Genomic DNA, 14035 nt, shown 5'->3' on the forward strand with positions numbered 1-14035 from the left:
TTATAGTGCATTGATCATGCGCGGTCGGTCACTTTCAAAGCATAGTTAAAGTTTATTTATATCTTAAATGCATTTATATATTTAAATATATATATTTTAAGTAAAAAATAATTATGTAATAATTTTGAATTGAATTTTTATGTAATTATTTTTGAGCCATTTGACTTTAATGATTTAGCAGTTTTTTATAAAGAGGAAAGGTCTTTTTAATTTTCTTTTAAAATTCTTTTATTTATTTATTATTTATTATTTTTAATTTTTAATTAAAATTACTGCGCCATGAGTTGATTTAATCAGACGTGCTAACCAATTTTAGCGAATTTAAAAGCCTTTATTAAGGATTTTAGGGGACAAATTCCTTTTAATTATTATTATTATTATTATTATTATTATTATTATTATTGTTATTATTATTATTTTCCTAAAATATATACGTAGATTCGCATCCACGAACCGCATCCAGATTCGCGCTGCCAAGGAGCGGACGGCTTATACGGACGATGGCCTCGGGACAATCCCATAAAATGCTTCCCTCTCTGCGTCCATGCGATCGATCGTTCACTCCCACTGTGCGTGTACGACTTCCAGGTATGCCGCGTCCAATTTATTTTTTAGTCCTCAAAAATGTTTTAATTCAAATTTCGTACGACGTTGAAACCGCACGTGCAGGCTGGCGATAAATGGAGGCGTGAACCCTAGAACTGGGTGAGAGAGAGAGAGAGAGAGAGAGAGAGGAAGCGAGTTGGGGAGATCGGCGAGGAGATATGATCTACGCTATTTGTTCGTTGATTATTTTTCTAAGATTTCTATGTTCTTTGGATTTTCTTCTGGTAGATCGATGCACGAATCTTCTTCTTCTTCTTTATTTTGTAGTTTTTGGGAGATGATTTGGGTTGACAGAAGAGAGTGAGCACGCAGCGGGGAGGGCATCAGCTGCGGTGACATTGCTGTTGCGTGCTCACTGCTCTGTCTGTCATCCCGATGATCTCTGCGCCACCGGCGCCGCACAGTCACCAGCCGCCCAGATCTGCGTCCTGTTTCTTGCTTCCATGGAGAAATGGGACGAGAGTAACAAGATGTTGGCTCGATCGAGCTTTATTTTATTTTATTCTATTTTATTTTATCTTTTCGGTTTTGCCTTCGTCCTCGAGCTTTGGGATGCAGGCCACCATTCATCTTATCCGATGTCGGTTACCTTTATCTTCCCCACTCTGTCCCGTCAGCTGGAGTCTTGTCCGAGTGGGTTTCCGAGGAGGCAACAGCATGTGATTACAGGGTGTACTTGTTTCTCGTCTCGAACGCTTCCTCATTTTGGTTTTATTTTACTCGATTTAGACCAGATTGGAACGAGAACCTGAATAAAAATGGTAAAAAAAACATCTTCCTACTGATTTAAGCCTGGAAGCGTGACTTCCGAGATTAATTTTTTTGCGGGGGTCGAATCCTAGGCGAGTACTTTGCATCGCTGAATACATACATGTACCGCTTGCTTCTGCATGCCATCTTTTCGAATTTAACGGAATCACTGTTCTTCATCTGTTTCTATTTTTATTCGTTTAAAAAAAAACAATTCTTTTTACTTGCTGTGTTTCCCTTTTTATTCTTCCTTGCAGGTTGATTTCTAGAGCCCTCATATCTCCATCTCCACACTCTTATTTGTTCCAAATATGTAGTCGATCATTTCTTTGTTGATATCTTCATTTTGTGATTCAAAAGGACCACCCTCGCCTTTAGTCCCATTTGTCAGCATCTTCTCGACAGATATGGTAAAGTGTGTTCGCCTTTAGTCCGTTCGTCAGTTTGTTTTTCTGTTGGGAAAGTGTGTTCTTTGACGACGAAGCTCCAAGAGGCCTTGTTGAGCGTGGCTTTGTTTCTTTCATCTGGTAACTGATAGAGTTACATCCATTATTAATGGAATACGCTCTGTGAACAGCTTCCATCTATCGAGGTAAGATAAGGAAAGAGCTTATTGTTACTTTTTTTTTCACTTTAATTTCGTCATGCTTGAAACAATACGTATAATATTTCTCACAGATCCTCTTGTTCTTACAAAAAAAGATGTCAAAAGTTCATGTAATATATAGTGAAGAAAGTTAAGAAACATCGATATCTCTCACTTTGAGGTAAGAAGAAGGCTTCTTGTTGCTTCTTTTTTTGGTATGTTTATAGTTCACATGCTTTCTCTATAGAGTGATTACTTTATTGGTCCTGATTAATTAAGAAGAGAGAATAAAATAATACTATATGCTGTTTATTTAGAATTAATTATTTTCATGCTGGAATAAAATCTGAAAAATGATATGATTTCATTTTAAACAATGATATAACTATACCTGCTCCTTTTAATTCTTTAAAATTGTGCATCATCTCGCCAGGATATACAATCAAATCATCCAAACCTAAAGTAAATTGGACATGAACAAAACATATATGTATATGCCTTAAGTGGAGGCAATATTGATCTCTTGAAAGGAATCTATACTGACAAAACAAGGGTGTCAGATGTAAGTCTTGTTCTCCATCAATTCTTGTTGTCTTATTGCGTCTCAAGATATATATGGTCAAAGGCAAACAGATTTCCTAGAAATATTCTTTAAAAAATAATTATAGACAAATTGCTAAAAAAAAGAAATTGGTTGTTATTATAATTGAGTCAGAGACATGTCGGTATACCACTTTAGTTTTATCAATATTATTAACATTGTATTCTAGTTATTTGCTTTTATATATCCACAGGGTGACATGCCATGTTTGGGCTCGAAAAAAATTAAGAGCTTAATTTTATTTGACTGACGGATTTTAACTTGGCATATTTTATTACCTGCATTGCATGCTCAGATGGTTCGTTGAGCTTATGGTTAATTAGGTTAGTTTATCCCAATCATAGTTAGGAGTTCATTAAAATTGTTAACATAAAGTAATATAATTAAACCCTAACTTACAACTTACTTGTGTACTCTGTTTTAATCGGGCGACGAGTTTGACACATCGTCGAGATTGCACGACAAGTTCGGACGTGTCACTGGCTTGAGCAATGTGTCGAGGCCTATTGTTGGGCTCGGGCGATCCGAGCCCATCGCCAAGCTCGGGCAACGCATCCGGGCATGCACGACGCTTCCAGATGCATCACAGGCCAAACGTCGCATTCGGGCTCGCACGACCCATCCTAACTCATCGTCAGGCTCAAGCCATATATCCGAACGTGTCGCGGTGTCCGAAACAGCAGCAATGGCGACTCCCGGTGTGTCGATGGTGGAAGAAGGTAAATTACCACCTAAAGCACCACCTCAGCCTAAGGTGCGGTTGATGCCTGCCTCTCGCCTAGGCGATGCCTAGGCAGCCGCCTCGACCACCATTTCGAACGATAAATAACTTGAATAAAAATTGATACACCATAATATCATAATATGCTACCTTGCAAAAAGGAGTGACGTGAATCAAATGGAAACACTAGTTCTTGTAATATTTTATTTAGATAATCTTTATAGTTCTCCAATGTCTAGATTAAATAATCATAATAATATAAATTAATACAAAATCTTATTTTATATATAATAATCATATAAATTAACTATTTGTTTATTTAATTAATTAATAATTTAAATAATATATATTTAAAATAGTAAAAAAATTTGAATATCAATTAAACATTAAAACAGTAAAAACATATAAAATAATTAAAAAATATATATATATATATAAGAATATATATTTATTTATTATAAGAATATAAAATTTTGAAGAATTTTTTTAAATTTTTAAAATAGTAAAAATAATTTCAAGATATTATTAATAAAATTTATTATTTTTTAAAAAAAAAATAAATATATTTTTTATATTTTATTGAGATAATTTAATTAGGGTTTATGAAAGTCTCTTTAAAATATCACAATTAAGTGGGAGTGAGAATTGTTTGATTCATAATTTTGCATAGTGACTCCCACACCCGACGCTTGTGACTCACCAGCGGCGCCTCTGACTCTCGCGGACGCCTCCAACGGCGCCGGAGGCATCCGGCGACACCGGAGGCGTTCGGAAGAGTCTCGTGACGCCTTTGGCGCCGCCAGAAACATCGCGTTGCGATGCCTCCAGCGCCCGCGACGCTTCAGGCGCCCCACGAAGCTTCCGATAGCACTGGAAGCGCTGGCGACGCTGCCCATGCTGTCATGCGACTACGAGCATGCGCTATTCCTTCTAGAGCGTGCGTGACTCCTCTGCACGTGACGCACGACGCGACGAAATCTTCGCTAGTTTGGTGTCAGTTTCGATGCGCTGGCAGAACGGTAAGTTTCGCCCTTTCCGCCCGGCACGGAATGAAATTTTGAACTGTGATTTAAATAGTCTTAATTAAACCTAATAAAATTATCCTATTAATTTAATATATATTTTAATTTTTTTTATTTTTAAATATTTAGATTAATTTTTTATTTTTAGTTTATATATTTTATATTTAAAAAATATTGAAACCATATCGGCACTTTCGAAACCGTATCTTTCGGTCTAGGACCGAAATTTTGATACGGGTCAAGATTTTAAACCTTTAACTGAAACTATATTGTTCAGTCATAAACTAAAACTTTGGTATGGTTAGTAAATCAATTCTTTCTTGTATCAATTAATTAACTAAGTCACTAAAGATTTCTTATTTAAAGTACATATTATGAACTCATGATATTAGCTCTTTAACCAAAGCATGAAAGGATATTATTAATAATAGTCAACAAAATTACCAGGAAAGATGGATAGAGAAGACGAAGTCAGGAAGAGTTTGGCTGAGTTGGGTTAAGGTTTGTTTGCTCAGAGTTCGGTTGAAGTGAGTTGAATTTGGCAAATTTATAAGCAATTCCTGTGAGGTGAGTTGAAGTGAGGTTACTCTAGTAACACAGATTAGGTTGGTGTTTAGCTACGGAGTGGAGTGAAACAAGGCTAGTTGATTGAGGTGGCAAGTAGTTGCCACCCTTGTTGACTAATGTTATTTGTTTTCCCTGCTTCTCCCCTCAGAAGTCTCTTTCTTTGTTGCCCTAACATGCCTTTTATAGCCTCAAAGTGAGCATCTACCCAATGACAATGTGCACCATCTAGCCAAGAAGCTCATGTGAATTAGCCTATCCCTTAAACAACTTCCCTGTGTTGACTGGATACATGCCAGTTTACCTTTGGTCAATCTTCAAACATCTAAATAAATTCCTTTCACAATGTTAATTTTCATAGCATGCACATGCCAACTATCCTAAGTCACTGAGTTTAGCGGACAATTTCACCCACATTAGAAAGCTTGTATGTTTGTTTAAATGGGTCTACTCAGTTTTTAACATAGTTTTCCTCCATATTGCACCAAATTATGTTGTGTTAAAATCCAAGCTAACTGAATATTGCACATTATTGTTTATAACCAGTTCTTTTTGGAGTTAATGAAAGTACCAAGAGTGGAATCCAAACTGCGAGTCTTTTACTTTAAGATACAATATCGCTCCCAGGTCTTTATTCTATTTTAGTATGTTATTTTCTGTGCTGAGGAAGCATTTTCCTTGAGACATAACACCCAACTGTAGAATGATTGTTATAGGTTGCTGATCTTCGAATCAATTTGAACACTATAAACTCTGTTGCCAAAGAGGTAAAATCTAAGCGATTTGTTTACCCATTTGAAATTTAATAGATTTCTATGATTAATTTTGGAACCTCTTCATCCTCAGATTAGAGGTTCTGTTAAGCTGAAAAGGATCATGCAGGCAATTCTTTCATTGGGAAATGCATTAAACCAAGGAACTGCTAGAGGTAATTTATTATCCTACTGATAATAGGAGTACTGAACTGCAACAATAAAATTTTGTCGTGCTGTCCTGATGAAGCATTCCTCATTAGTGATTGAAGAGCACATCAGATGCTCTTGCATACACATTTCCTATGATGACGTCAGTGGATTAAGATTATCTGCTTGATAATTTGTTTGCTTTACCAGATAATTATAACTTCTTAAGGAAGAACAAATTGCTAAGAACTCAATTTCTTAGTGTTAAATGTGATTAACTGATTTCTGATCCTCAAAACTCAAATTTATAAGAAGGAGATCAAACTAGATTTTAATGCTCTTGATGTTTCCCATCAAATTGAATGGATAAACTGAAATGGAGTTGCTGTCCATGCCCACACATGGATTGACTTGTGATTAGCATTTTTTGCCAGGATTCATGGACAGAATTTCTTCCATATCATTGTAAATGTGATTGATTGATCACTTATCTACAAGTTCTAACTGTTTGAACATAGAAGAGGTGACCAATCTAGACTTACTCATAACAATTGGCTAGATGGAAGTGCAATCTTCTTTTTCATTGGATGGTTATATGATCCCCAATGAGCATCAGCGAATACATGTGCCTTAAATAGTTTGATTTGGTCTGGACAGGGGCTTTGCCTAGAACCACACCAAATTGTTTGATATAATCTGTTCATCATTGTCGGGTGAGTCCGCGAAGAGCAACTGTTGTGGAGAAAGTTGTAGACGACACGATGGCTAAGGGGAATTACAAAGTTCCTACAAACACTTAGCAAGAGGTTAGAATGGGCGTTAAGGTTGGACTTGGCATGACCACTCCGACGCTCAAGTTAGCAATAGGGGCTAGAGAAAGGTGAAAAACAGTGTCTGTGTGTGCGAGTACCTCTGTCCGCGAAGGCAGGCAGCCTTTTAAAGGGTTGTAATTGTGTCCTTACGTTACCCACACATTTGCCCATGTCTTCCTAGTGAAACGGCTATGTTGAACACGTCTTCCGGGAGAAACGGTTATGTCACTCACGTTCTTCAGAAAAAATGGTACGGTAAGCCACATAAGATGTAGGTCTCAACTGAGGGTGACTGAAGTAAAAGAGTCCGATGAACCAAGTCGGAAGGTCAGATGATTGAATAGGAGTCGGAGAAGTTTGGTGACCGAGTAGGAGGAGTCGGGTGAACCGAATCAGAGAGGTCAGATGACCGACCTGAATTAGTTAGTTGACCAAACTGAAGGAGTCTCGTGAACTAAAGGAATCTGTTGACCAAGCTGAAGGAGTGTGGTGAACCGAGTTGGAGATGTCAGGTGATCGAATAGGAGGAGTCGGGTGACCACTTTGACCTCCATCTCTGCTTGACTCTTGACCCGTTGACTTGACTTTTGACTTGGCCCTGCCATGTGTAGGTTTACCTATCCACCACGTCACAATCTATAAAAACAAATTTGCAAGGTAGATTGAAGACAAAAATGGTTAAATGGACCGTTTCTGGCCAGTATGAATGGCATACCTGCTACGATATGGTTATCTGCCTGCCCAAACACATGAAGGGACATTTCGAAGCCTATGACGCTAATCTGTTTAGTTTAAGTTTTCCATCATTTCCTTGTTTTATCAAGCACATTGTTCTTCTGAGATACCATTTTTCATTTTGGTTTTCTGCATCAAGACTATGCTTTGATGCATGTGCACAATAACAGTCTTGATTTTTTAAAAATTATGTATGTTACTTATCTGGGACTAAATTGTCTTGGTAAATCTGCTGATGTCGTCTCCTGCAACATGCCTAGAAACTGAATTTGGACAGCTTTCCTTCTTTTACAGGTTCTGCCATTGGATTTAGGTTGGATAGCCTCCTGAAGCTTAGTGATATTCGTGCGCGCAACAATAAAATGACTCTACTGCATTACCTATGCAAGGTGTCTTTTTCTCTTTCCTTGTGGCTATATACCTTCTTAACATTTTCTTACAAATTATAATTTATAAAAAAATTTAGAAGCAAAGTAGTATTTGCTCTTCATTGCCGATTCAATTTCTATTGTTTCCACAAGCTTATTAACATCTTGTGGGAAAAGCTGTATACCATTCAAGGTATAATAGTTGATAAGGGTAGGCAATATTGATTACCATGAGCATGTCCAGTCAAATATGAGTCGTAATGGTACTAGATTTTGATAGAACTAGACAACAAACATTAGGAAGGCTGACTTGCACAGTTGCAATCAAAGATTGAATGATTTGGGAGATAGCCATAGTTTAGATTTTTTGCATGAAGATGTTTGAAAAATATTATGTAATCTTTTTTAGTTGAATGTTTAGATTTTGACCCTGTTCTAGTAATTGACACCTTAGATGACCCATATGATGCTGGTGTTAGAGTTGCATTGTTTATTCTGGGAAAAGAAAAAATTTACTCTGATTCTGTGGGAAGAAAAGATCAAAACATTACAAATATGTCCAAAAGTTGGGTCAATGCACATTAGTCTAGTATTCCCTTGAAGTATGGACCATAGGCTAACTTGAAAGGCAGCCATCAGATTCTTTTATAGCCCAACTATTTCCTGAACTGACTCCATCAGTCCATTTACTGGTAATTATAACCTTTTTATCTGTCACTTAATATGCACAAGAGTATGGTCACAAATCTCTTCTGTTCTAGCTCAGTTGTATATTCCTATTGAGTAAACATGTTGACTAATAACTACATTGTTCTTCACATTACAAATTGTGTAATGTCGCTCCCTAGGAAGTAACCGGATTGAATACCTTTTGAGTCTGGCTAAACACCATTTCAGTAATGAATATTCCCAAGGACCTACTTATTCCAAGGAAGCATATTTCCTTTGGATGGTTGTCTTTCCTTCAGTTGATGGTTTGGTACCAACCAAAAGATAGGACTCTGCTGAAGTCAGCATGAAATTGCCAAGCCATCGTGAATTTGAAGGGTCAAAGCCAAGCCCTCTGAGAATGTCATTCTCTAGGTAGAATGAAAACTGAAATTTCCTAGTTTTTTTTTTTTAAAAAAAAGTCTGTCCATATCATTGCACTTGCCACTCCCCTTGGTGAAGTGGGGACCTAAGATGTTGACACCAAAAGTCCACAACCATCAAGTGACAGTAGGTAAGCAAGGGCACACCAATTATTTATGAGCCCCCTAGCTTTTCTTTCAGACGAATCTCTAATTTCGTTATAATCCCCAAAACTAGCCAAGGACCAGATATGTTCATAGCAGTAGTTTTAAGAGAATATTGAAGCTTCCTTCCATTGATTGGTTAGTGGCTTGTGTAAATCCAAATCCAAATCCAAATGCCTCCACAAAAGTCAGATGACTTACATGAAACTTCTTGAAACTAGAAATTCCTCTTTCTAGTTCAATCACTTGGTGTTGCTAATTCTAATATCCTGAAGAAAGAATGATAATACCTGGGTGATGCAATCTAATAAGATCCATCACAGTTCTTCAAAAAGAAGACTCACCAACCCCTTCAATTTGAAGAAAGCACCTCCAGAGAAAAAAAATTAGGAAGATTGGGAAGGATTAAAAGTACCTTCCAACTCTCCAACTAGAAACCTCGAGAAGCTAAAGTTAATTATCAACCATGACCACAAGAGTTACACAACCACTGTGAAGGAAAGTTATCTCTGGTGGAGTTAACGTTGATTATATCCTTTCTAGTGTCATATCCCATCCCTAATGTGGGATACAGTGTGGGACTGATTGGTCTTAGTAGAAAGCAAATAGCAGTTCAGGATCCTTCGAGTTATCATGGGTGTTTGAGTTGTGTGCCCTACATCACTGTGGTGTGGTGGATTTTCCCTACAGGCTCAGGATGGGAAATACCTTTTTTCAGCTTTAGTGGAAATACAAGCATCTAGGATATGCTTGATTTTATTGCAGTTGAAGCACTAAGTGTAACTTTCATACTCTGTAAGATCTCTTCCCTAGCTAGAAGGAGGAGAGATAAAGCTCTTATTATGATTCACTTCCATGCACAAATGCCCATATGTTCTTTGTGAAAGATTTCTAGTAAATTCATCAATGTGAATTGTCTTATGTCACCAAGCAGTTGGAGGCAGCTATCATTGAGGTACTCATATGGGAGTTTTGGAATTTGAATCTACATTGCCACCTTGTCGAGCGTAATTGCTTGGCAAGAAATTGGGGGACCACTTCTAAACTGAGATATAATGATCTAAGATTGACCTTGGGCCATCGAGAAGAATATCTATGCTTGAAAGTTCAACAATGAAAAAGTTATGTCTAATTTCAATGAACGAGAAGCAAGCCTTTGGTTTTCTTAGCACGGCTAGCCTATTCTTAAGGTCACTATAATTGATATTTCTCCCAAGAACTCTAGAAGAACGCCACTGGACCCATAGCTGACATAGGGTATCCATTTGGCAAGGTAATCACTGGTTGATTTTTCAAGCATTGCATTCATTAGGTGACTTTCATCATCTTCTCAAGGGTCCTCATTGGTTGTGCCTACAAAGCCCTAAATATTGTCCATCACTGCATCTGTGAAGGAGATATAACTCCCTAAAGGTGGCAGGATTGCTTTCCACTTCAGTTTCTTGTTACTCCAATCGTGATCCTCTGGCATCTGCATGTGGCCTTGCCGCTTCAACTCTGCAGTCAGCTTCCATGGAATATTCCTCCTATTATATGCACTTTTAACTTTGCTAATCAATGTTATTAGAATTTAGAAGCATGCTGATCTATGTTCTAAGTGTCGTATAAAATGGTATTAGGCTACTAGTAAAGTGCAGCCAAATTAGATCTTCACCTGTTACATTTTTATACAGGTTCTTGAAGAGAAGCTTCCAGAAGTTCTTGATTTTCACAAAAATCTTGTTTTCTTAGAAGCTGCATCAAAGGTTCTTAATTTACTTTCTTTGTATGAACACATTATATTTCATTTAATTTTAACAATGAACAATATGACCATATATAGTTAGAGTTCAAGATTTTGGCTGAAGAAATGCAGGCCATTAGTAATGGAGTGAAGAACGTTGAACAAGAATTAATATCCTCTAACAATGATGACCCCCCTGTATCAGAAACATTTTGTGAGGTATTTATTTGCATAATGATTTCCATAGTCTCATTATCCTGTATCCAATGTTTTCTTGATTTTTTTTTCAATCAACCATTAATCGGTTAAAATTAATTTTTCTTTTAGTACTAAAACTAAAATGCAAGAATGAACTTGCTCACACAATCTGTTCATATATGCAATGTGTTAACTAGAAAGAAACACTATAACTACAAGAAAATGCAGTTGATTGAAGCCAACCTTCCTAGTGGAATGTGAAATATCTGCCTAGTTAGGAATGTTTTCCTTTTGTTTGCCATACATCATGATGGGAATACATTCATCTTACAGAGAATCCAATTTAGTGCATAGTCATGTTTCATGTTCAGCATCTTATACACACAAAATAATCAATTTTCATTAAATGACTTAGTAAAAATATAATATGCTTTGAGAAAAGTAGACGATGTTGATCTTCTTGGACATAACGTCTCATACAAATAGCAATCAACTTCAATTTCTTTAGTGTAGTCATGAACACCGGATTACTTGAAACACATATGGACACTTAGTCATCGCTTTTAAGGAGATAAAAGTTTGTTAGAAGAGGATAAAGTTGACAAAGTCGAGATAAATTCATGAAAAGAAAGGCTAAAATTAGTTAAGAAAATAAATTGGGCAGTAAGATGCATAGAAGTATGTGAATCTAAGATTAATTGTCATATCTAAGTCCAAGTTGATTCAAGAACAAAACAGACAATTATAAACTCTCTCAGTCATTGAGAAAAATAATTATCTAAGGATTAAGACACAGAAGAATACATTTTACCATTCAATGAACACAATTAATAAGATAGCCAATGAATGAGGATAACATTTTGTACATTTCAAGGTTTAATTGAGAAGTAGGGATAATTATACATATTTGGGATTATACTGAGGACTGAATTGGGATATTTAGAAGCTGCGACCTTGTGATAATCTAGTTCAATTTTGTTGGTATTAGATTGGCTAATTAATGGCTAGATTAGGTGTAGATCATCCTTGGTTTGTGTTGGGTTGAAGCCGGGCTTAGATTGGGCTTGATTTTAATGTTTTAGAGTTGATCCAATGTCGAATGTGTTGGATGTTTTGGATCTTTTCAGTTAAGCTTTTGTGATATAAAAAAATTCTTTTCCCGCACTACCCCACTTCGTATACGGGACAATGATGGAAATGGAAATTCTACCTCACCCCATCTCATTGTCATTCCTACCGAGAGTACATAGCTTTATATATAATTTGGGATCTCTCTTCTTTAGAAATAAATAATAATGGATCCTATTGTTTGGTTAAGGAGAATGATACAAATGATAATGGATCATTTTAGAAATAAATTAGTCGGCAAAATAAATCAGATAATGGTCTAGTATATTTTTAGAATTGTAGTATTTTTATGTCAGTATTTTTAGAAAACTTAGCCTATTTTAAGAGACTAAATTATTGTTGGGTCTAGAAAAGAGATCCTGATACACTTCTTCGATCAATCTCCGTTTTTAATAAAATTTTAATCTCTATATGAGTACTTTCTCCTTAAATGCTGTACCAACACCTCCTTGCACATAGCTTTATTTATAGATTTGGGATCTCTGTTCTATTATATTATGCAACTTTCATCTTGATTTTAGAATATGCACATTTCCATGAATGCTTATTGGCATATCATGCAGGTTTCATAAAATTCCTTGGTATTTCCTGGTTGCATGGGCTCATGCAACCAAGCTTTTAAACTACAATATTTTCCACCTTTGAAATAATCAATTGACCAAATGACAAATCCTTTCTTGGGCACCTTGCTTCCTTATCAGGAAGATTACAACCTCATTGCTTTAGGTTTGTGACTCCGAATTAAAATTGCTCCTTTTCCTTTCATCAGAATCAGACATTTGAGCCTTATTGTAAATCAAGTGAATGCTAGCAGTAAGCACTTTCGCTTTCCTTTTGGCTGCATGATATATAGAAGTCTCCACTTTCGATTATCTTTTGTCATGTTGAAGACCTACCTGTTCTCTTGAAAGCTTTTTTTGCTAACCTACGAAACTATTGTTATAGCATTTGAAGAGGTTTCTCGTTGTTGCTGAAGCTGAAGTCAGATCCCTTACTTCACTTTATACTGCAGTCGTAAGTCTTCAATGTTATATAATAGTTTTTCGTATTTACATATAACTTATATTAGCTCTGGAAAATCTTTGTTTTCTTTTCAGAATAGAAATGCAGATGCATTGGTTCAATATTTTGGTGAAGATCCTGCACGTTGTTCGTTTGAGCAAGGTTGACCTCCTTTAACCCTGAACTTGGATTTCATATGATGGCTTCTCTCTCTCTCCTTTTATCTCTTCACGTACCGTATTATACAACAAACTACTTTATTAATTTACTGCTACATTGTCACCTGGACCATTATAAACTCAATCCTATCTAATAATCATTGATTTGTTTAATATAGTCATCTCTACACTTTTCAACTTCACAAGAATGTTTGAGCGTGCACACGAGGAGAACTCCAAACAACAAGAGCTAGAAAGGAAAAGAGCCCATAGAGAAGCAGAGCAAGCAAAGATGAAGCTTGCCATGCACAAGAACGATAAAAAGACTCCGAACTCGAAATAGGCATTGCCACACCTTATTTCTCTAATACCCCAGATTGACGACAAGATCTACACTAGTCTCGATTGGAGTAGTGTTTATCGACTTGAGACTTACATTATGCAGCAACATATTATTCTGAAAAAAAAGAAAAGGAATCCTACAACTCGTCAGGAAGCTATTGATTCAACAAGATGGAAAGTGTAGATATGTTGCAAGAAGAAGGTAATCAATTATTGATTGATTTCATGTTTTCGAAGAATGTATATATATACTGTGCATAAACTTTTTGTCCTTAAAGAGTAGGATAACCAATTTAGCTGGGCGTTTCTATAGTTCCTGAAAGAATAATTTTATGGGCCATTATATGTTTTATAAGCTCCCCCATGTTATAAATCCTAAAATATTCAGTGAAATTATAGTGCATTGATCATGCGCGGTCGGTCACTTTCAAAGCATAGTTAAAGTTTATTTATATCTTAAATGCATTTATATATTTAAATATATATATTTTAAGTAAAAAATAATTATGTAATAATTTTGAATTGAATTTTTATGTAATTATTTTTGAGCCATTTGACTTTAATGATTTAGCAGTTTTTTAT

The 14035-nt window shown here is 36.1% G+C and overlaps 1 protein-coding gene across 2 annotated transcripts; it reads left to right on the top strand.

Moving 5' to 3' along the window:
- Nucleotides 1-4722: 4722 nt before the first annotated feature.
- Nucleotides 4723-13793, top strand: LOC122002419 (formin-like protein 17). 2 transcript variants are annotated; one of them, XM_042557577.1, is made up of 9 exons: nt 4723-5477; nt 5567-5617; nt 5697-5778; nt 7594-7688; nt 10576-10647; nt 10725-10844; nt 12897-12965; nt 13049-13115; nt 13291-13793. In XM_042557577.1, exons 1-9 carry the CDS (start codon nt 5412-5414, stop codon nt 13452-13454), a joined length of 786 nt encoding a protein of 261 aa, XP_042413511.1. In that variant the 5' UTR covers nt 4723-5411; the 3' UTR covers nt 13455-13793. The 2 variants fall into 2 exon arrangements, with proteins under 2 accessions (XP_042413511.1, XP_042413512.1); XM_042557578.1 differs by having other exon boundaries at nt 5394-5477; nt 5553-5617.
- The last annotated feature ends 242 nt before the right edge of the window (nt 13794-14035 follow it).

The sequence above is a fragment of the Zingiber officinale genome, chromosome 7A (assembly GCF_018446385.1).
Source record: "Zingiber officinale cultivar Zhangliang chromosome 7A, Zo_v1.1, whole genome shotgun sequence".
Taxonomy (NCBI): Eukaryota; Viridiplantae; Streptophyta; class Magnoliopsida; order Zingiberales; family Zingiberaceae; genus Zingiber; species Zingiber officinale.